This window comes from Lithobates pipiens, unplaced genomic scaffold, assembly GCF_037356315.1.
Source record: "Lithobates pipiens isolate NorthernLeopardFrog02 unplaced genomic scaffold, aLitPip1_a1.2 Scaffold_23, whole genome shotgun sequence".
In the NCBI taxonomy this organism is placed as follows: domain Eukaryota; kingdom Metazoa; phylum Chordata; class Amphibia; order Anura; family Ranidae; genus Lithobates; species Lithobates pipiens.
The window spans coordinates 83,239,492-83,261,763 of NW_027507785.1; the positions used below are offsets into that span (position 1 = coordinate 83,239,492).

The window sequence follows — 22,272 nt, forward strand, 5'->3', positions numbered from 1 at the left end:
ACCCAGGCATCATTAAACCTAGGGGAGGACAGGTGTTCAATTGCAAAGCAATGAGTATGTAGAGGTCAGTCTCAGGGAGAAGTAGAGTTTTTATTTAAATTTTCAACATGCTAGGCAATGGATTGAAAACAATAAGGCAGAATTAAGCGGCCACAAATAGTACAACCAAGTTCTGTACAGTCAGCCTGTTAGAAAACGTTTGCTCTATCAGAGCCACCAGCTATAGCCAGCGAGTGCTGACGAGTGTATTCTGATGGTGGGAAATCACCCTGCTGTCAGAATACAATAGCTCTGCGGGAGGGATTAACCCATCCACATCAAATATGTGGATGGGGGAATTGATACACTTTCTTTCATTCAAACCATTGGTTGAGTGAAAAAAAAGCATGTATGGCCAGCTTAAGACCCCTTTCACACCAAGGGCGTTTTGCAGGCGCTATAGCGTTAGAAATAGCGCCTGCAATCCGCCCTCAAACTGCTGCTCCTTTGTCTCCATTGTGAAAGCCCCGAGGGCTTTCACACTGGAGCGTTGCTCTGGCAGGACGTCAGGGAAAAGTCCTGCCAGCAGCTTTTTTGGAGCGGTGAAGGAGCGGTGTGTTTACTGCTCCTCCACCGCTGCTCCCCACTGAAACCAATGGGGCAGCGCTGTATTACCTCCGGCAAAACGCCACTATTGCAGCGTATTGCGGGCAGGTTTAACCCTTTCTCGGTTGCTAGCGGGGGGTAAAAGTGCCCTGCTAGTGGTTGAAATGCGCTGCAAATCCGACGGTAAACGGTGCTAAAAATAGCAGCGTTTTACCGCCGACGCTATGGGCGCGGCAGTGTGAAAGGGGTCTTAGACTTATACAATGAAAGGTTGGTAACAAGCAATCCATGTCTATGGAACTTGAAGAAGGGTTCATGTTTAGAATGATCCTGAGCCAGCTACTGTATGGCAAGATATTTAAAGCTGAACTCTATGCAGATATAAAAGACACAAAATGAATGTTTTTCTGTATTCATTAATACATAATTAAAGTGATTGTAAAGTCTCTTTTTTTTGTTTTTTTTTGTTAAAATTAACAAACATGTTGTTATACTTACCTGATCTGTATAGTGGTTGTTCACAGAGCAGCCCAGATCATCCTCTTTAGTGCTTCTGGCCCCTCCCTTACTTTGAGTGCCCCCACAGCAAGCAACTTGCTGTGGGGGCACCCGAGCTGTGCTACAGCTCCCTGTGTCCATTCAGACATGGAGCCGTGACCCTGACCCGCCCTCTTTCTCTCAATGGCTGACTGACTTTGATTGACAGCAATGGGATCCAATGGTGCCGCGCTGCTGTCTCAGCCAATAAGGAGGGGAGTCCCGGGCAGCCGAGTCTCTCGTGCAACATTGTTGGATCTAGATGGGCTCAGGTAAGTATTAGGGTGGCTGCTGCACACAGAAGGCTTTTGATCTTAATGCATAGAAGAGGGACCGAAGAAGAGGAAAATCCAGGTTGCTCTGTGCAAATCCACTGCACAGAAAAGGTGTTTTTTTATTATAACATGTTTGTTATTTAAAAAAAAAAGAAGAAAAAAAAGAAGAGGAGACTTTACAATCACTATAATATCAGCCTCTTGCAATCTGCTGTATAGCAGGGCTCAAATTAGGAGAGATAGCGACATCAAAAGGAGCTAGTGAGCTGTACTGTGGTGCTCATGTGTTAGAAGAAGCATGTTAATAGGAGGAGAACACAGGGTAACAGACACATGAGCTTATCAGTTTGCTGCTTCTCCTTTCACGGTCCAGTCACAGGACCAGCAGAAGCTGGTCAGAAGAAAAATCAGGGTTGTGCTGAGTGACAGAGCTCTGTAAATCTTAGGACTGGATGGCCACAAAGGAAAATCCTTTGGCAGGTAAAACCACCCGCTTATATGTGTTTTATCTCTATTAAGCTCTCACAAACACAAAGAAAAAAGAAACAGATGCTTGTTACATTTGACAGTTTTCGAAAACATCAGAGAGGTTATTTTTCCACATTGCAATAAGTACAATATCTGCCACATCCCGTTTTGTTTGATGCTCGTTTAACTGAGTTACGGCCTTTTATCTCCTCACTTGAGCTATCCCGTGAAACGCACCGTGGATTAGGTGAACGGCTCATCAGCACAATATCTGTCTCCCGACCTGATAAATGTGCTATGAAAAATTCCATAACCAAGCAGTTTTTTCGGGTAAATATCCTCTACGGCTGATGTACAGCAAGACGCCAAAACATATTTTCAGTGCTTTTCTTTGTTGCTGAAGGGGAAGGCTTATCAGGATAGAGCAACACGCATTATGAACTGGCTTTCCACCAGGATAAGGAGGAATGTAGATCATTTAAAAACAGCTATGACAAGTCTGCTTGTTTGTTTCCATATATCTGTGCCTTTCTCATCATCACAGCCATAAATTTAACAATAAGTTCTTTTCGCAGGAAAATTGCAGTTTCATTAAAAACTGATACAAAACATATAATTGCTAAGCCAGTCATTGTGTAATTTCAAGTTAGAATGTTTAACTTTCTGGTTAAACCGGAGACCATTATTTTCTAAGATTGTCAGCAAAAAATCGAAATTTTGCAGTTTTGCAGCCATGACAACAAGAGTATTCACGTTGGTAGACAGGATGTCTAAGAATCCTCATCCCCCTAAAACTGCCGTAAGCAGTTGCAAATTATAATAAGGGCAGAAAGGGCAGCCGCCTGGAGCCCCAGACTTCAGGGGGGCCCATGGGGATGCTAAAAAGTTTAGTGCTCTGCACAATAAGTCCGTTTCAGCTCTGCAAGTCTTCTTTCAGCAGCTAATTAGTAAAGACTTTGTATTTTTTCGCCATAAAAAGTTTCCTTTACAATTATCAAACAATACATGAGACATATGCACACGCACTGTACCCTAAAAGTATTGTTTTAATATTTGCCACCATCATATCAGTAATATGTAAAATGCATACTACTGCATAAGGTCCAATATAACATTCAAACATCTTATATCTTGTAGAAATGTTTCACAAACATGTCAAAAACTACAAATGGCTGTGTGCATTGACCCTCATGTAGGATCCCATTCAACTGGCGTGGGGCCGTCAATTAAAAACAGCCTAAATCCCATAGTACAAATAATCCACCACTGGCCCTAAGTGTAGCCCCAGGGCCATTCCTAAAAAATAATCTAGCCTTGTTAGCAGTGTTAATTTTTATGCCAAAATTTGATTTGGTTTTATTCTTTTAACTAAAATGCCATTTTAGTTTTAGTCGTATTTTCGTTTGTGGACTAGAGTGCCGTTTTACTCATCTGAATTGTTTTAGTCTTATTTTAGTCAACTAAAATTTCCAGTACATTTCAGTCGACCAAAATCTAATAGGTTTAGTTAAATTGTAATGAATTATTTAAGCATTTCTCTAGAATTTCAAAACTCATATGCTCCTGGAGTAAAATCAATTATTATTTATTAAGATTTGAACATGACAATACAGAGATTTAGCCGCTGTGATATATAGCTTCTTTATAAAGAAAACCAAGTTTCACAAACAAACCAAAATATCACTTTTTGACAAACAGAAGTGCAACTTTAAAATATATAAATAATAAAAAAAAATAATCAATAAGCTGTAAACTTTACTAGCTGTAATGCCATTGCACATATTACCTGAATATATAACTAATATTAAATATTAGGTTAAAAAAAGAAGAAAAGCAATTTTCTTAAAGTGGAATTCCACCCACATTCTTTTTTTTTTTTTTTTTTTTAAGGCACCCGTTCTGCTGCTATTAATTAAATTCTTTAAAGGATGTTAATACTAAATCCGCTGCTCTACTATGCTGCGTACACACGATTGGAATTCCGGCCAGAAAAAGACAGATGAGAGCTTTTCATCGGAAAATGCGACCGTGTGTATGCTCCATCGGAATTTAGCTGTCCGAATTTTCGCCAGCCAAACATTAATAGCATGTTCTCAATTTTCCCGAAGGAAAAACTTTCTATCGGTAATTCTGATCGTGTGTATGCAATTCCGACGCGCCAAAAATCCCGCATGCTCAGAGTCAACTACGCGACAGAAGCTATTGGCTACTGGCTATTGAACTTCCTTTTTCTAGTCCTGTCGTACGTCACCACGTTATTAACGATCGGAATTTGATGTGACCGTGTGTAGGCAAGACAGCTTGACACGAATTCCATCGGAATTCCATCGGGAAAACCATCAGAGCTTTTTCCGACAAGAATTCCGTTCATGTGTACGCGGCATTACATGTTTGTTTTTGATTTTTTTTTTAACTAACCTTTGTTTTCTCCTTGCTGAGCGCTTCTATCTTAATTGTGGCCATGTGAAGCCTATGAGGACTCTTTTCTGGGAAAGGTGCTGCTGGCTGATCCATCATGGATCCATCACGGGCATAGCGCAGGGCTTGTATCTGGTTGCCATCACAACGGACGGTATCGGAAGAAGTGACCACCCCATTGTTATGGCAATGAAGCTAATCAATCAAATGGTGCTTAGATCTGCCTTACATCACGTAATTTCCTGTTTGGAAATATTGCGACGCAATCATGCTGGGAATGATGACACACATGTCCCAGGAGCAGAGGTGCCGCCGATATGATGTACCTCACCAGGGTGCAGGAGGAGGAAGAGAACACCAGACACCCTAGCAACAAGATACACAGAGCTAAAAAAAAAATAAAAAAATTATTGGGGGAATGCCGATTAATTCTTTTTTTCTTGTGTGGTAGTGCAGTGTTAATTTTGATGTCAAATTTCAATTTAGTTTAAATCATAGTCTTTTGACTAAAATGTAATTTTAGTTTTAGTCATCCGAGTTGTTTTAGTTTAATGCCGGCTATACACGGTTCGATTGTCGAAAAAAAATTCTTTTGAAAATCGTATCTAAAAATTTTCATATGAATTTCGCACCATTAGTGTGAGGAATCGGACATGTTGGAAATTTTTTGAAAAACAAAACGATTTTCTAATCAACGATGGGAGAATCGCGCGAGAAATGTAATAAGAAAAGAAAATTTACGGAGAGAAAAGAAGATTCCCGGCCACGAAAATTCTTTTCTGTAGCAACATGAGGTGAAATTGAAGGCTTGGTCGGCCGAATTTCGAAAATCAATGGTGGCATCATCGGATCACAAAAATAAATGATTTTGAAAAGAAAATTTGTTCCAAATTCGACCATGTATGGCCTGCATAAGTTGTATTGATGAACATATGTTCACCAATGAAATTAGCACTGCTTGTTGGGGATGCAACTATTATTATTGTATTTTTCCAGGATAACAAAGTGCAGGTCAAACATTCCAACCAGGCTCCGCATTCGCCCTAAAATGTTTCTACCGCCAGTGTGTGTGTGTAAAGGGCTTGAAAATATACAATGCTCCACCACTTTTCAAGTTTACGATCCTACAAAAGCTTTTTTTATCCATTAACAATATACCTTCAGTGACAATAAACCGACTCTTTATGATCTACCTTACCTGAGTGGCTGGTGGATTTTTGAACTCAAACTGGGGCTCTTGCTTTGGTTTTGAATTGTTCCTGCGTTTAAAAAGAAAAAAGACAGAGACATGAAGAAGCTTAAATCACAAGATAACCCATATATAAAAAATGATAATCAATTTCAGGCGTTCGTTTATTTAAGGCCTTTTTATTGTAAAATCTTACTTTGTTTCCTGGGATATTGTCTGAGGCGTATGCGTGGTCGTAATCGTGGCAATTTTCTCAGCATTGGTCAGTAATGAAGCGTTGGAGGATTCTGTAGAATAATAAAAAAAAAGGTTTAACAATGTCAATGTGCATTATTCTGCACAGATTCAATTCATTAGGTGGTTTATTCAGCATAAAAGATATATTGTAGAGTCTGCTATAAAAAAAAACAAAGTAAACCAGCTACAAACCAAGTAAACAAGGTAGAAAATACGTTTAACCACTTCAATACCGGGCACTTAAACACCTTCCTGCCCAGACCAATTTTGAGCTTTCAGCGCTGTCGCACTTTGAATGACAATTGCGTGGTCATGCTACACTGTACCCAAATGAAATTTTTATCATTTTTTTCCCACAAATAGAGCTTTCTTTTGGTGGTATTTGATCACCTCTACGGTCTTTATTTTTTGCGCTACAAATAAAAAAATACCGAAAATTTTGAAAAAAAAAATGTTTTTTTTTGTTTCAGTTTCAAAACTTTGTAAATAAGTAAGTTTTCTCCTTCACTGATGGGCACTGATGGGGCTACACTGATGGGCACTGATAAGGTGGCACTGATGGGCACCAATGTGGCACCAATGAAGTGGCACTGATAGGCGGCACTGATGGGCGACACGGATGAGCGACACGGATGGGCGACACGGATGGGAGACACGGACGGACACTGATAGGTGGCACAAATTGGCACTGATAGCTGGCACGGATGGGCGGCACGAATGGGCATGGATAGGTGGCACAGGTGGGCATAGATAGGCGGCACAGGTGGGCATAGATAGGTGGCACAGGTGGGCATAGATAGGCGGCACAGGTGGGCATAGATAGGCGGCACAGGTGGGCACTCATAGGCGGCACAGGTGGGCACTCATAGGCGGCACAGGTGGGCACTCATAGGCGGCACAGGTGGGCACTCATAGGCGGCACAGGTGGGCACTCATAGGCGGCACAGGTGGGCACTCATAGGCGGCACAGGTGGGCACTCATAGGCGGCACAGGTGGGCACTCATAGGCGGCACAGGTGGACACTCAGGCGGCACAGGTGGACACTCAGGCGGCACAGGTGGGCACTCATAGGCGGCACAGGTGGGCACTCATAGGCGGCATCGTTGTTATAGTAATGGATGCCAATCAGTGCCAAACAATAATGCATGCCAATCAGTGATGCCCATTGTGGCCACTGATTGGCATCCATTATGGGCACTGATTGGCACCCATTGTGCTGACTGGCACCCTGGTGGTCTAGGGAGGATTATGGATTTTTATTACCTTTTCCCTGGTGGTCTAGTGGTGTCCCTGGTGGTCCAGTGTGGGCATCCTCGGGGGGGCTGTGCTGATAATCGATCAGCACAGACCCCCCCTGTCAGAGGAGCAGCCGATCGGCTCTCCTCTACTCGCGTCTGACAGACGCGAGTGAGGGAAAGCCGATCACCGGCTCTTCCCATTTACACTGTGATCAGCCGTGATTGGACACGGCTGATCACATGGTAAAGAGTCTCCGTCGGAGACTCTTTACCGAGATCGTAGTTGCCGGGTGTCAGACTGACACCCCGCAACAACGATCGCCGCGATGCGCGCCCCCGGGGGCGCGCAGCGGCTCATAATCCTAATCACGTCATATGACGTCCGGTTAGGATAATGAAACCACTTTGCCGCCGTCAATTTGTAATAGGGCGGGCGGCAAGTGGTTAATGTCAAATGAACCTAGCTTCAGATATATTTTTCATGGTAAGTGCATACAGTGAGGGAAAAACTATTTGATCCCCCTGCTGATTTTGAACATTTGCCCACTGACAAAGAAATGATCAGTCTATAATTTTAATGGGAGGTTTATTTTAACAGCAAAAGACAGAATAACAGCAAAAATATCCAGAAAAATGCATCTCAAAAAGTTATAAATTGCTTAGCATTTTAATGAGTGAAATGCGTATTTGATCCCCCATCAATCAGCAAGATTTCTGGCTCCCAAGAGTCTTCTATATAGGTAATGAGCTGAGATTAGGAGCACTCTCTTTAAAGGAGTGCTCCTAATCTCAGTTTGTTACCTGTTTAACCCCTTGCCGCCGAGCGTAGCAGATGTGTGTACTCGGCTTTCAGGGGCTATACCGGGATGATGCCCGCAGCTGCAGGCATCATCCCGGTACTGTTTTTTTAGAGCCGGCAATTGGCTTTCCAGTGATAACAACCGATGCGGCTAAACCCATCGATCAAGCATCCGCCGCTTCTGGCGGCTAGGGACACACTGGAATGAAGCCATCAGCGGCTTCATTCCAGCCTCCTAATTGTAAACAGGGAAGCGATGTCATGATGTCACTTCCTGTTTACTCGGCTGCCAATGGCGCCAGTTTTAAAAAAAATATAGTATTCAGAATCGCCGAAAACGGCAATCTGAATACTTTGAAGTGCAAAGGAGGGATCGGGGGTCTTTCAAACACTGCTGCACAAATAACGTGCAACATGAAATATTGCAACAATCGCCATTTTATTCTCTAGATTCGCTGCTAAAAAATATGGAAAACGTGGAGGTGGAAACATTATGCTTTGGGGGTGTTTTTCTGCTAGAGAGAGAGGACAACCTCACCGCATCAAACGGATGATGGCCATGTACCGTCAAATCTTGGGTGAGAAACTCCTTCCCTTAGCCAGGGCATTGAAAATGGGTCCTGGATGGGTATTTCAGCATGACAATGACCCAAAACACACAGTCAAGGCAACAAAGGAATGGCTCAAGAAGAAGCACATTAAGGTCCTGGAGTGGCCTAACCAGTCTCCAGACCTTAATCCCAAAGAAAATATGTGGAGGGAGCTGAAGGTTCAAGTTACCAAACTTCAGCCTCAAAACCTTAATGAGAGGATCTGCAGAGAGGAGTGGGACGAAATCCCTCCTGAGAGGTGTGCAAACCTTGTGGCTAACTACAAGAAATGCCTGAACTCTCATTGGCAACAAGGATTTTGCCAACAAGTAATAAGTCATGTTTTGCGAAGGGGTCAAATACTTATTTCACTCATTAAAATGCAAATCAATTTATGATGACTATTTTTAAATGCATTTTTCTGTTATTGTTATAGAGCTTCCTCCTGCCTGCAGTAGACTGATGACATCATCCTGGCCTTGGCAAAATCACTAGGATGAAGCTCAATGGCTGCTTTTTGATTATACGAGGTGGTATCAAAAAGTTTCAAGACTAGCCTTGTAACACACCAACAGATGGCAGCACAAGGCTGCACGCACAGTCACAGGGAGCACCAACCTTTATAAGTCAGTGTGCCAAAAGACATCGTTCTGTGTTCATCTGGAGCTGTGCAACTGGTGCTATTCTGACTACGTGTGTTACCCCTTCTGCCATTTCATTATTGACAGCAAGTTTGAACGACGTGAAAACGTAAAATTTTGCGTGGAACTGAACAAATCTGCCACAGAGATGTTTGACATGATTCGGCAAGTTTACAGCAAAGCTGCAATGAGTTGAAGATCCAGTTGAAAGATATCAATTTGACACCATTTTGGAGATCCAGCAAGGAACAGCAGAAGGTGCTTGACAGTTGCTGTAAAATGGGCAACGGCGATGGAAATGTATCCTCAAATACCTTATATAATAAGGCCTTGGAGCTCGCTAAAGCCTACAGCAATGTTGTTTTGCATCCCACGTCTTAATATGCCCACAGATTACTGATCAGTTGGGATGCCTGGAAGGTGTGAAGGCAGGAGTCTGCTTTCAATCATGAGAATAATGCTAAGTACACACGATTGGACATTTCGACAACAAAATCCATGGGATTTTTTCTGACGGATATTGGCTCAAACTTGTCTTCCATACATACGGTCACACAATATTGTCGGAAATTCCGAACGTCAAGAACACGTTGACGTATGACGAGCCAAGAAAATTGAAGTTCAATAGCCAGTGCGGCTCTTCTGTTTGATTCTGAGCATGCGTAGAACTTTTTGCTTCGGAATTGTATACACACGATCAGAATTTCCGACAACGGATTTTGTTGTTGGAAAATTTGAGATCCAGATCTCAAATTTTGTGCGTCGGAAATTCCAATGGAAAATGTCCGATGGAGCCTACACATGATCAGAATTTCCGACAAAGAGCTCCCATCGAACATTTTCCGTCAGAAAATCCGACCGTGTGTACGCAGCATTAGTCAAAATTTGTATAAGTGAGTTTGTGATGAGTTTTTGGGGCTCCTGAATCCTTGTACAAGGTATGTGAGCACCACTAAATACCTATATTGCCACACCTGCCGTAAATGTAAGCAACTGCAGATCATTACTATAAGCATCAAGGTACTAAATAAAAGCCATAAAACACATTCATGTTTTCATCTGAAGACAACATCTAAATATTATTCATAAAACAGATTTTTTTAAAGCAATGCAGTGGAGGCTTAATTGGCATGGAAGCCTTTAAACTTCACATATAATTCATGTTAAATTGCCTTGAAAGAAATTTGTAGTCCCTAACTATCTCTTTAAACCCACAAGTGATAGAATGCTGGTCTAAGCAACCATTTTAATGGACCTCCAAATTTAATCAAGGTATACCACTACTTGCAAAATAGCTTTAATTAGGAACATCGTTTATTGAATTTACGTCGTTTACACTGCCTTTATACCTTACCTTCTAATTAAATTATGCTTGTTTGCATACACACTGTTTAGAGAGCAATTTTACCTGCTAGCCAAGATTTTAAAGAAGTTCTCCAAGAAAGAGTTAAGAGCATAACGTGGACTTGATATAAAAAAATTATTTTTTAAAGTGTATGTATGCGAAGTAATGTGTACGTTTAACATTTCCAGGTATGTGTTACCTCTCACTATGATCACAGTACTCTCCCCTGGCGAATCTTTTTGGAAGGCAAGCACCTTTTTTTCAGGCATTATTCAAGGGTCAGCATCTACTTGCTGGATTAGGATGCCGACAAAGAAATGATGCAATAATGTAAATTCTTGTATCTGTGCAGTTAATGGCTGTGTTGACAGATACCTGCAACAAATCAGCCTCTGCAGCACTTCCTACAAAGTCTTACTTAAATGCATTTCTCAGAATGCTTAAAGTGATACTAAAGGAATGTTTTTTTTTTTTAAATAACAAACATGTCATACTTACCTCCACTGTGCAGCTCCTTTTGCACAGAATGGTCCCTCAGCGGCTCCTCCCCATATTGGATAACCCCCTTGAAGAAGCGCTCTCCCGAGGGGGTTTCCTTGCGGGCTAAGTCCAGCATTCGGCTTCCATAGAGGCCGAACGCAGGACTCAGCCCCGCCCCCCCATGCCCGCATCATTGGATTTGCTTGACAGCAGCGGGAGCCAATGGCTATCAATCTATCCACTCAAGAGCCAGGAATCAGTGGAGAAAGGGACGAAGGGGATGCGTCAACGGAAATTCAGGGCTCAGGTTAGTAGAACGGGGGGGGGCTAGGGGGCCAGTGACTGCAAGGTGTTTTTTCACCTTAATGCATAGGATGCATTAAGGTGAAAAAACATGAGCCTTTACAACCCCTTTAAAGTATAACTAAAGGCAAAACTTTTTTTTACATTTTGGATAGAGGGGAAATAGATTAGAACACCTGTCAGGTTTTTGTTGCTGTCCTGTTTACCGTTATCATTGAGGCTGGGTTCACAATAGATGCGGATCACAGTAGAGGGTCCGATGCGTAGCTTGTTTACTGTTTCAGGTTCGATTTCGGACCGAAAATTTGCACCTGAAAAAGACCGAAAGACGCACAGGACCCTTCTTGAATTTGGACCGCGCTCCGGAGCGGCCGAAAAGGGGTTAAATCCACCTGCAAAACAGCGCCGCAGCAGCGTTTTGCTGGCAGTATAGCAGCGCTGTCCTAATGATTTCAATAGGGAGGAGCGGTGAGTTCACCGCTCCAAAGAAGCTGCTGGCAGGACTTTTTCGGACACCCTGCCAGTGCACCGCTCCAGTGTGAAAACCCTCAGGCTTTTACACTGGAGTGAATGGAGCAGCTGTTTTAGGACAGTTTGCAGGCGCTTTTAACGCTATAGCGTATGCAAAATGCCCCCAGTGTGAAAGGGGTCTTAGTTTGCAGGGATTTTCTCTGACTTCCTACAATGGGATATAATAGGCTATAGATGGCGAAAATAAATTTGACAAGTTTAAAACCCTCCCTTGCTATATTCAAAAAGAAAAAAAAAAGTTTTGCCTATAGTTCTACGTTAAAGGTTTTTTGGTTGATGTTGTAAGTTACTTTCCAGTTACTAGTAAAAAAAAAAAAAAAATCATCTTACAAATTAACAATTTACGCATGGTCATGCTATAATACAATGCTTAAAGTGGTTGTACACCCTATACCAGTGGTCATCAACCCTGTCCTCAGGGCCCTCTAACAGGCCAGGTTTACGAGATATTTACAATAAAGCCTTGCGCCGATGTCTATGACGCATGCACACTTTAGAAAGGGCAGATTGTGTTGTTTCTAAAGGGGTCATGCCGTGACTAGCGGATCCCGCGTGCGCGGGAGTGACATCACACGACTCGAGACAGTCACAGAGCCGGAGTTCGTGGCCCCAGAAGGAAGAGGGGTGAAGATGGACGCTCGCTGCTAGTGGGGACAGTGGTGACATCGCAGGCTTCGGTTTCAGGTAAGTGACACATAATGGGCTACTATGCGATGCATAGAAGCTCATTATGCTTTACCTTTGCAGGGAAATAAAGAGGAAGTAAAACCCATCAGGGTTTACTTCCTCTTTATTTTCAAGTAAGTTGTTGCTGTAAGTTGCTGTTCATGTCTTGACTTTCTCAACTGAAATAAGGGTGAATGACCTGGAGAGGAATTAGGGTGTCTCCTTTCATGAGCTATTGTTCTGAATAGCTCATAATACCGGCTATTCACAGCATAGTGGTAAGTGATTCAGCAAAGGGTGGGGGAATGGACACAAGTGCACTGCCTGGTAACTTGTAAAGGGTAAATAAATATTCATATACATTATTTATGCAGTATTTCATATCTACCTGACCAAATAAAAAATAAATAAAAAATTGGTTAAAATTTGGTCCTGTACTGTATACAACAATGTCATATTTCCCTTTAACAGAAAAAATCAGGCCAGAGATTAGTAAACATCAGTGTACATTTTCTGAGCGGCCTGACAGCTTGCAAAGACAAATTGCTGGACTCACTGAAGCTTGCCGTACTATGAATTTCATATTTTCCCTACACTAACCACACACATCAGCAATTTAGTTACCGTGCAGCACAAGGAAGCAAAGAACATTAGACAGATTTTATAATTTGCATGATGAGCCGGGAAAATGCCTGGAGATATTTTATCTGTTAAACAAGATGAGGGTCATTATGCTAAAATCGCAGCTGAGGTATCATGTATAACGCAACACAAAAAAGTAGCTAGCGATGGAAAAAGGGAATTAGTACCAAGAAAATGACTGGGCTTTTATTTTGTGCTGCAATATATCTTTGCAAGACTAGAAGTCTCCCATGGGACAATGCGCATGGCAGCAGTGGCAGGACGTACACACCTGTGAGCAGATCCAGTAGCAGAACTGAAGGAGGCAGAGGAGCGGCTGAGAAGAATCAAGATTCTCTGCAGCTCAGATAACATATGGCAATATCAGCTCTGCCTTAGGCCTTCTGTTTCGTGAACTGTACAGCTCATCAGCAGCTCTGAATATAAGACAGCGCACTCTGCCTTTACTTTCTGTGCCATATTATTAAAGTATAGTTAAAGGTAAAGCCTATATTATTTTTATATATATATATATATATATATATATATATATATATATATATATATATATATATATATATATACACACTCTTTATTGTCACACACATAAACTTTAATGGCATCCCAGTCTTATGGCTTGTTCACACTTGCCTAAATTTCTAATGCTCAACAAATACTGCTATAGCGTTTGTATGGCGTGGGGTAGGGAACCTCGGCTCTCCAGCTGTTTTGAAACTACAAATCCCATCATGCCTCTACCTCTAGCAGTCATGCATGTGATTGTTAGGGTCTTGCAATGTCTCATGGGACTTGTAGTTTCAAAAGAGCAGAGGTGGCCGAGGTTCCCTACCACTAAGTTTTGAAGCGTTTGACGAGCGTTAAAATTGCTCCACAAATGCCTATTTCATTACAGTAAATGAACAAATCTTAATGCCCCACAACCGCCCCCTCAACTGCCTGCCAGAGCATTTATGAGGCATTACCATAGACTTGAACGGGAGGCATTGAAAGGCTTCAGGCGCCTCCTGACTCGACATGAGGCTTAAATTTTGAAGCAACGCTAACAACGCTTAGTGTGAACAACACTATGTGCTGTCTATTGTATCTTGTGCATTGGCGTTTGAGGGGCATTTTTAACACCTCTCAAACACCTGCTCTTAAAGCCAGCGTGAACTCAGCCTTAGTCCGTAGGGTTCAATATTGAGTTGGCCCACCCTTTGCAGCTATAACAGCTTCAACTCTTCTGAGAAGTTATAGGAGTGTGTCTACGGGAATGTTTGACCATTCTTCCAGAAGCGCTCTTGTAAGGTCAGGCACTCATGTGGATGAGAAGGCCTGGCTCACAGTCTCCACTCCAATTTATCCCAAAGGTGTTCAATCGGGTTGAGGTGCAGGCCAGTCAAGTTCCCCCACCCCAAACTCGCTCATCCATGTCTTTATGGACCCTGCTTTGTGCACTGGTGTGCAGTCATGTTGGAACAGGAAGGGGTTATCCTCAAATTGTTCCCACAAAGTTGGTAACATGAAATTGCCTAAAATGCAACTTACGTATGCGTTCGCTAGTCTACATGAGCACACTGGGACAGGGAATTTAAAATTTTTGTATTATTTTTATTTTTTTATTTTTTACACTGTCTCTTTAAAAAAAAAAAAACTGATCATTTTTATTGCTTTTACAAGGGATGTAAATGTCCTCTGTGACAGTAATAAACAGTGACAGATACTCTTTATGGAGGGACCAGGGGTCTATAAGACCCCAAATTCCTCCTTTGCACTTAAAAGTATTTAAAAAGTATCTAAATACTAGCCATTTTTTTTAAATCGGTGCAATTGGCAGCCAAGTAAACTGGAAGGGATGTAATGACATTGCTTCCGGATTACTAGAACAGAGACCTGATCGAAGCTGATTCCGGCTTCATTTGGGTCTTCGGCCAGCCGGCGGACATGTCAGCTGGTCGCTTGGGCCTCCCGGTGGAACGGGAGAGTAACGGAGGCCGGCAGGCATCACCCAGGGAAATAACCCCTTCAAGCTGAGAATGCATATTTGTGTACAGTCTGTGTAAAGGGGTTAAAATAGCAGGAACAGATTCTATTCTGACATGTTTCGCCTAGGCACGGTGCCTTCTCTTAGATAAAACGATGTGTCCAGCGTGAAACATCAGATCAGAACTTGTTTCTGCTATTTTAATAAAGAAAGATTATTTTGCATCTCAGTGTGCACGTTCCTGTTGCCGATACGAGTGATTGTTTCGGTGGAGATGATCCGAGCCAGCACCTGAGATGTGATTGTGGAGTGTGGTACCTGATCTTGCCTGGACCGCAATGTACAATATTTGATACAAAAAAATACTGTACCTGTTGTTTCTGCTAGAATTCTAGTGTCCCGGTGACTTCCTTTGGACTGAACTAGGATTTCATACCATGCCTTGCCAGCAATCTTCTCTGAGCTACAGAACTATCACCCTCTAAGTGAGGGGTCTCCAAACTTTCTGAACAAAGGGTCAGTTTACTGTCTTTCAGACTTTTAGGGGGCGGGACTGTGACCAGTGAGAGTAGAAAATGCCCTGGCGTCAATGGGTGTAACGAAACATCATTGATAGTAGTGGAAAGAATATTGGCCAATTGTTGGTATTAGGGGAAGAAACAGTGTCCCATCAGTGGGGTTAGTGGTAGGAATAGTACCCTATTGTTGATATCAGTGACAGGAATTTTGTCCCATTGTTGGTGTATAAGGAATAGCGCCTTGTATTAGTGGGAGGAATATTGTCCCAAAGGCCTGATAAGGGCAAGAAAATGGACACATCCAGTTCCTGGCTGAAATTTGGAGACCACTGCTCTAAGTAATAGATATGAGGAGAGTGGTAGGTGTTTGTAGTTCAAATTTGAAGAGCAGTTTAGGGTGGACAACCCTGCTTCTCCACAGATAAGAGTATAAGGAGTGAGTTTTGTCACCCTAGGACAGTGATGGCGAACCCATGGCACGCGTGCCGCTGCCGGCACGCTGAGCCGTCTCTGTGGGCACGCCGTGACAATTACACTGTCATCGTTAGTCCGCTCCCGTGAACTACATTTCCCACAGTCCTCTTGGGATAGCGGTGACGTGTCCGAGTGGGCATGGTGCATGCTCCGAACGCTGAAGCCACGCCCCCCGTTCTCAAACATCTGACGCACCTGTTGACGTGCCTGCGTGGGAAATCTGACATACGGACACCACCGGAGCCTGACCCCGCACTGATTTCAACAACTCAAATGTGAGTGTTGTAACCAATTGCCGACCGGGCCATAGGCAAAAGATGGCTTATTCTGGTAGAGCGTCCATGGACGCCCTCCCAGAATCTTTCTCCCGCGCGCCCTACAGTGCGAGGGGAGAGGGGAAGAGGGAGTGAGATGCAATGCTATGCCCATAACCTGCCCATACCCTGCAGTACTCGGCCAATGCTATGCAATACCCTGCCCATACTATGCCCATACTCTGCAATACCCTGCCCATACTATGCCCATACTCTGCAATACCCTGCCCATACTATGCCCATACTCTGCAATACCCTGCCCATACTATGCCCATACTCTGCAATACCCTGCCCATACTATGCCCATACTCTGCAATACCCTGCCCATACTATGCCCATACTCTGCAATACCCTGCCCATACCCTGCCCATACCCTGCCCATACCCTGCCCATACCATGCCCATACCATGCCCATACCATGCCCATACCATGCCCATACCCTGCCCATACCCTGCCCATACTATGCCCATACCCTGCCCATACCCTGCCCATACCCTGCCCATACCCTGCCCATACCCTGCCATACCCTGCCCATACTCTGCCATACCCTGCCCATACTCTGCCATACCCTGCCCATACTCTGCCATACCCTGCCCATACTCTGCCATACCCTGCCCATACTCTGCCATACCCTGCCCATACTCTGCCATACCCTGCCCATACTCTGCCATACCCTGCCCATACTCTGCCATACCCTGCCCATACTCTGCCATACCCTGCCCATACTCTGCCCATACCCTGCAATACCCTGCCCATACTATGACAATACTTGGCAATACTCGGCAATACCCTGCCCATACTATGGCAATACTCTACAGTACCCTGCCCGTACTCTACAGTACCCTGCCCGTACTCTACAGTACCCTGCCCATAAACTGAATAAAGCCTTTTTTAACTAACTTACTACTCTTAGAGCGGCACTGCTCTATCTAAAAAAAAAAAAGGGGGGGGGGTAATTTTAATGTCATTGTGAAACGACTGTACGAATAGTTTTTTCTAAACTAAAACCTCGTTAGTCAGGTTTAATTGCAATCGTTTTGGTTTGCAGTTTGGGCACTCGGGCTCAAAAAGGTTCGCCATCACTGCCCTAGGACATAAAGTATGTTCATGGTAGGTCACCAAGCAAAAATAATGAGAAAAAACAAGCCTGAAAAAAAAGGAAATCAATGCAGCTACCACATCCAAGACATTTTAAGAAGGGTCTGTGACTTAAATGCCATCATACATAGACCAAGTACCTAACCAAACACAAACCATAAAACTTTCTGGCTGCCAAAAAACTTCCGCTATGGAAGTACAACAAACGTTGGCAGCTATTTTTAAACGAATGCACAGTTCGATGTGGCTTTCTTCGCTCGAGAATTTCACATAGGCAGATCCATTTTCTATAACATTTAAGGAAATACAAAGCAGCTAAAATGAATAGCTTTTAAAATGGATTAGCAGAGTGGTTCTGAACATAAGAAACTATGAAGGTCACCGAATAATGGCACTATACAGATCAGCGAATATAATACAATCTGCCCTGGATTTGAAGAGCTGCTGTAATTTTCAATCTTTTGTTGGATTATTTAAAAACAAGGTAATGGATGATCATACAAATCTGCAGAAAGCATATAAAATAAAGTTTTGAAATAGAAAAAAAACAGGAATCCCTTTGGATTGTATCGCAGTCTTTTTGCCATGTTTCATCAGCATGTTGCTGCTATGGAACTGCAGCCTTGTAAGTTCTACCTGTATTACCATTATCAACTGGTAATATACATAGAAATAGAAACGTAGAAGAGTGACGGCAGAAAAAAGACCAAGTGGTTCATCAAGTCTTCACCATTTGTTTTTTATCGTGTTAACAGTTTCCGGATGGAAACAGTAAAGCTAGGATCACACTTCTACAATTATGTAGTGTGACTTGGTTGCGTTTTTGATGCTATTTTGATGTGATTTTCACATCTCTGCATTTTTGGCTTTTGCCAATGATACGCAAATCTGCTGTGATGGGAAAAAAGCACTGAAATCTCATTAAAAACATGTCAAATCATATGTAGATGCACTTTTGATGCGTTTCTAATGAAGTCTATGGGAGAAAATCATGCTGGAATCAAACCATGGTGAATGGCATGCTGTGCTGCATTGATGTGAATGAGCACTATTGAAAACAATGATTTACATATCAATGTGATTCTGTGTGACTCAAGTGGCATCTAAAATTCCACTATGTGAACCAGGCCTAAGAGAACAGGGCAAAAGCACCAAGCACTCAGGCTCTGATTTCATTCTATATGTCTGTGGCCCAGCAGGTCAATGTCCTTTGATTAGGTAATGTCCGTCTGCATACCTTTGGTGCTGCAGACAGCCCAGTTGAAGTTAAACAACTTTATCTCTTTAGAGTCTTTCCCTCCCACATGTTATTACCTGATTTGTGCTGAGGAACACCTAAAATACCTTGCTACTCTTATGCCGTGTACACACGGCCGGACATTTCGACAGCAAAGGTCCAACGGAACGAATCCGTTGGACAATTTGACCGTGTGGGCTTCATCGGACCTTTGCTGTTGAAAAATCAGACAGACTTTAGATTTAGAACAAGTTTCAAATCTTTCTGACGGACTCGAGTCCGGTCGAAAAATCTGTTCGCCTGTATGCTAGTCCAATGGAAGAAAACCGATGCTAGGGCAGCTATTGGCTACTGGCTATGAACTTCCTTATTCTAGTCCGGTTATATGTCATCATGGTCAAATCCATCGGACTTTGGTGTGATTGTGTGTAGACAAGTCCGTTCCCTGAAGTCCGTCAGAACTCCGCTGAAAAGTCTGGCAGACCTAGTCTGTTGGAAAGTCCGGTCATGTGTACGTTGCATTAGTCCTCACACTGCAGTGCTGTGCACTAGCAGACTTGAGTAATAACCACATCTCTGAACACAAGTGTCATCATAAAGACTAGAGGGTTCATGTCTGACCAATGCTGATTACAGAGTGTTCTGGGTCTAACTTTTGGACTGCACAGTCAGATTTAAGCACTGTGCACACCTGTTGTAATAGGAAAATTAAAGTAAGACTATAAAACTGGCTGTTTTTTTGCTCACTTTCTATCTGACTACATAACTATATATGACTTTGCTTTGGCTTTAACACGAAGTTGGATCATCAAAGCCACCAAGGGGCAAAATGTGTCTTTGTTCACCCTCACTCCTTTAGAAGAACCATTCTTCACACGCATCTGAAGTTAACCTTTGGACAAAACACCCTCTCTCAGGCCCACCACTCAGAGGGTGCTCAGCAGGTATCAGAAAAGAACTTCCTTTTAAAGCGGTTTTACAGTCTTTTTTTTCACTTTTACTTACAGGTAAGCCTATAATAAGGCTTACCTGTAGGTAAAAAAAAATATCTCCTAAACCTGTATGGTTTAGGAGATATTCTCCTGGCAATGAGCCACTGATTGCAGTGGCACATGCGCACAGGGGTTTCTCGGCTGGAAGCACGGCAGACACCGGACCCTGCCGGAAAGAAATCTCCCATGTGCATGCGCGAGAGTGACGATATTGCCGCTCCCGCCACTCACAGCGCTAGAGCCGTGATATCCGGAAGAAACGCCAAGGGAATATGTCAGCTCCCTCTGCGTGTATCGGGCGAGATGTCGGGGCCTCGTTCTAAGGTAAGTATTTCATAATGAGCTAGTATGCGGTGCATACTAGCTCATTATGCCTTTTCCCTTGCAGGTATGAAAAAAAATTATTTTCAGCAGGTTTACTACCGCTTTAAGTCCCATATATATTAGCCCTTTTAATACCATTTAAAAAGGAAGTAAACCCTGATGGGTTTTACTTCCTTTTTTGCTCCCTGCAGTAAAAGCATAATGTGCCAGTATGCATTGCATGAATGAAGGCCGCGCTGGCCCTGCTTGAGGCCACATCCATATTCACCCCTCTTCCTTTCCGGGGGGGCCAGGGACTCCAGCTCTGTGACTGGCTGGAGTAGTAGGAGCTGCCAGTCATGGCACTCACTAGTGAAGTAATGGCACAGAGGGCTGTTTCTTCACAGCACATGCGCCAAAGACATTGGCGCAGTACAAAGTAACTATCTCCTAAATGGTGCACGTTTAGGAGATATTTACTGTACCTATAGGTAAGCCTTATTGTACCTATAGGTAAGCCTTATTATAGGCTTAATTTTCAGGTACAACTTTAAAATGGAGGTTTACAACCTCTTTAAGCACGGAGGATGAAGGCTTCTAAACAAATAAAAAATAAATAAAAACATACATCCTGAACAAATCTGTTAAAGAACATCTGCATTTGCATACCATACAGTATGTTGCACACTTCTGCCATATAAAGTACATTTCCCAGCCCCTTTACCCGTTTTATATCTTTAAAGATCCTGCAAGTCCAGAAAAATGCCAATTGTCAGAAATGCACTCAGCTCCTAAGTACTCTTGTGGGCTGACAACACAATGCATTTTTGTGGACTGAACGTTGTCAGCTCTAGGACTTTCCTTGACACAAGGAAGTGTTTAGAGCTCTGCATTTATGACATGCACTTATTAAACAGATATTACAAAAATGCTCTGATGGTGTGTTTAATGGACTAAAAGGGAACAAATAAGTGAAGTTCATTGTTTGGGATTAGATACATTAACAAGGACACAGACAGCAACAAATACATTAAAGAAGTTCTTATTTTTTCCCCCCACTCTACTTATAAAATCTGTTTTTTGGTGTTGTATCCTGGCTGGACAGATTGTCCTCACCTCTGGTCTCAGTGACACAGTAGAAGTAAAGAAAAGTCACCCCAGTGGAGGCACAGACAGAAATAAAACTTGACAAAGGTTCCAACTCTCCCCCCCTTATAGCCAAGATTAAAAATAGTTCTAGTTCGATACCCAAGAGGTTTAGAAAAATTTTGAATTTTTTAAAGCCCTGCCCCAAGAAAAACATTGTACTTTATTGTGAACAGAGAAGGGAAACGTTAAAGCCTCTACAAATGTAGTTTTGTCTCGTTACTATTGGGAAGATTAGACAAAAAAAACATTTTTAGTAGAATGGGAAAGAGTTAGACTTTCCAATAATATTTTTATTACTGTCTGTATCTTCCTGTCCCAGTAATAATCGCATTCCTTTACCCTTCTATGGGCACCATGGGTACAGGAAGTGAACGATAAGGGGGGTCACAGACAGAAATAAAAACCTGGCAAATTTTAAATCTCCCCCACTCTTTAATACATTTTACTGAAGATACAAGTTAAAATAGTAGTAACAATATAATTATACATGAAGGATAAAAACAGACTATTACCATCTCCAGGGATGATGCGTAGAGTTACAGTGTTTCCAGCTTCTTTAATTAAGTTGACAATATCCGAGTGCGATTTGTTGGTGATAGAACACCCGTTGACGGCCAGTATCCGATCTCCCACCTTGAGCTTTCCACAACGGTCAGCTGGGCTGCCCTCGATTATCCGACCTATTTTATGAGGCATGGCCACACATGCATTTCCAGCTTTTGTATGTCACAGTTTGTGTTAAAGTGGCAAAACATCGGAGGGACAGGAGAAAAGGATTGAGAAAGGAAAAGGTTGAGGGTTAAAAATGCATTAAGCAAGAATTAGCTGAGCTTTGCTGCTCATGTTGAAGAAAACACTGGCAAGGCAAGCTGGATGTTGGCATATCGATCTCTGAGCCAAAGGAGCTGGCCACTAAGGAGTATACAAAGCTACATCATGCCCCGTTATCAGAAGCAAAGTATGGTACTGTACTATAAACCCATGTGCCAATCCTATCAGTTTTTTCATAGATCAGAGCTCTTCCTTGGAGTGAACCTGTGGGCCAGGCTATGGACAGTCAAGTATTTACATATGCTTAACAGAAAGCAAGCTTTAAATCAAGTCTTCACTTGCCTCTTTAGCTGCAGCCACTGCTGAGCAATTCAACCTCAACATTCACAAGGGAAGCAGTAAAGTTCTTCATCACAAGTTCGGGTACTCTACTCTACTCCTCCTTTTCCTGTGCACCTGCTAAGAGTTTAGAGATTAGAAAGCTGGCAGGCTGCTGAATGGGAAGTGT

The 22,272-nt window shown here is 42.8% G+C and overlaps 1 protein-coding gene across 11 annotated transcripts in view; it reads right to left on the bottom strand.

Annotated features, from left to right (window-relative positions):
• Window positions 1–22,272, bottom strand: part of MAGI1 (membrane associated guanylate kinase, WW and PDZ domain containing 1) — a 708,238-nt gene that overhangs the window by 13,756 nt on the left and 672,210 nt on the right. For 9 of the 11 annotated variants that reach the window (XM_077451962.1, XM_077451956.1, XM_077451959.1 and 6 more), the window contains 3 exons: window positions 21,506–21,709; window positions 5,669–5,759; window positions 5,482–5,542 (listed from right to left, as the gene is read on the bottom strand). In XM_077451962.1, coding sequence (XP_077308088.1) covers window positions 5,482–5,542; window positions 5,669–5,759; window positions 21,506–21,709 — 356 coding nt within the window. The remainder of the gene's footprint in view (window positions 1–5,481; window positions 5,543–5,668; window positions 5,760–21,505; window positions 21,710–22,272) is intronic. The other 2 variants (XM_077451961.1, XM_077451960.1) reach the window with 1 other exon arrangement.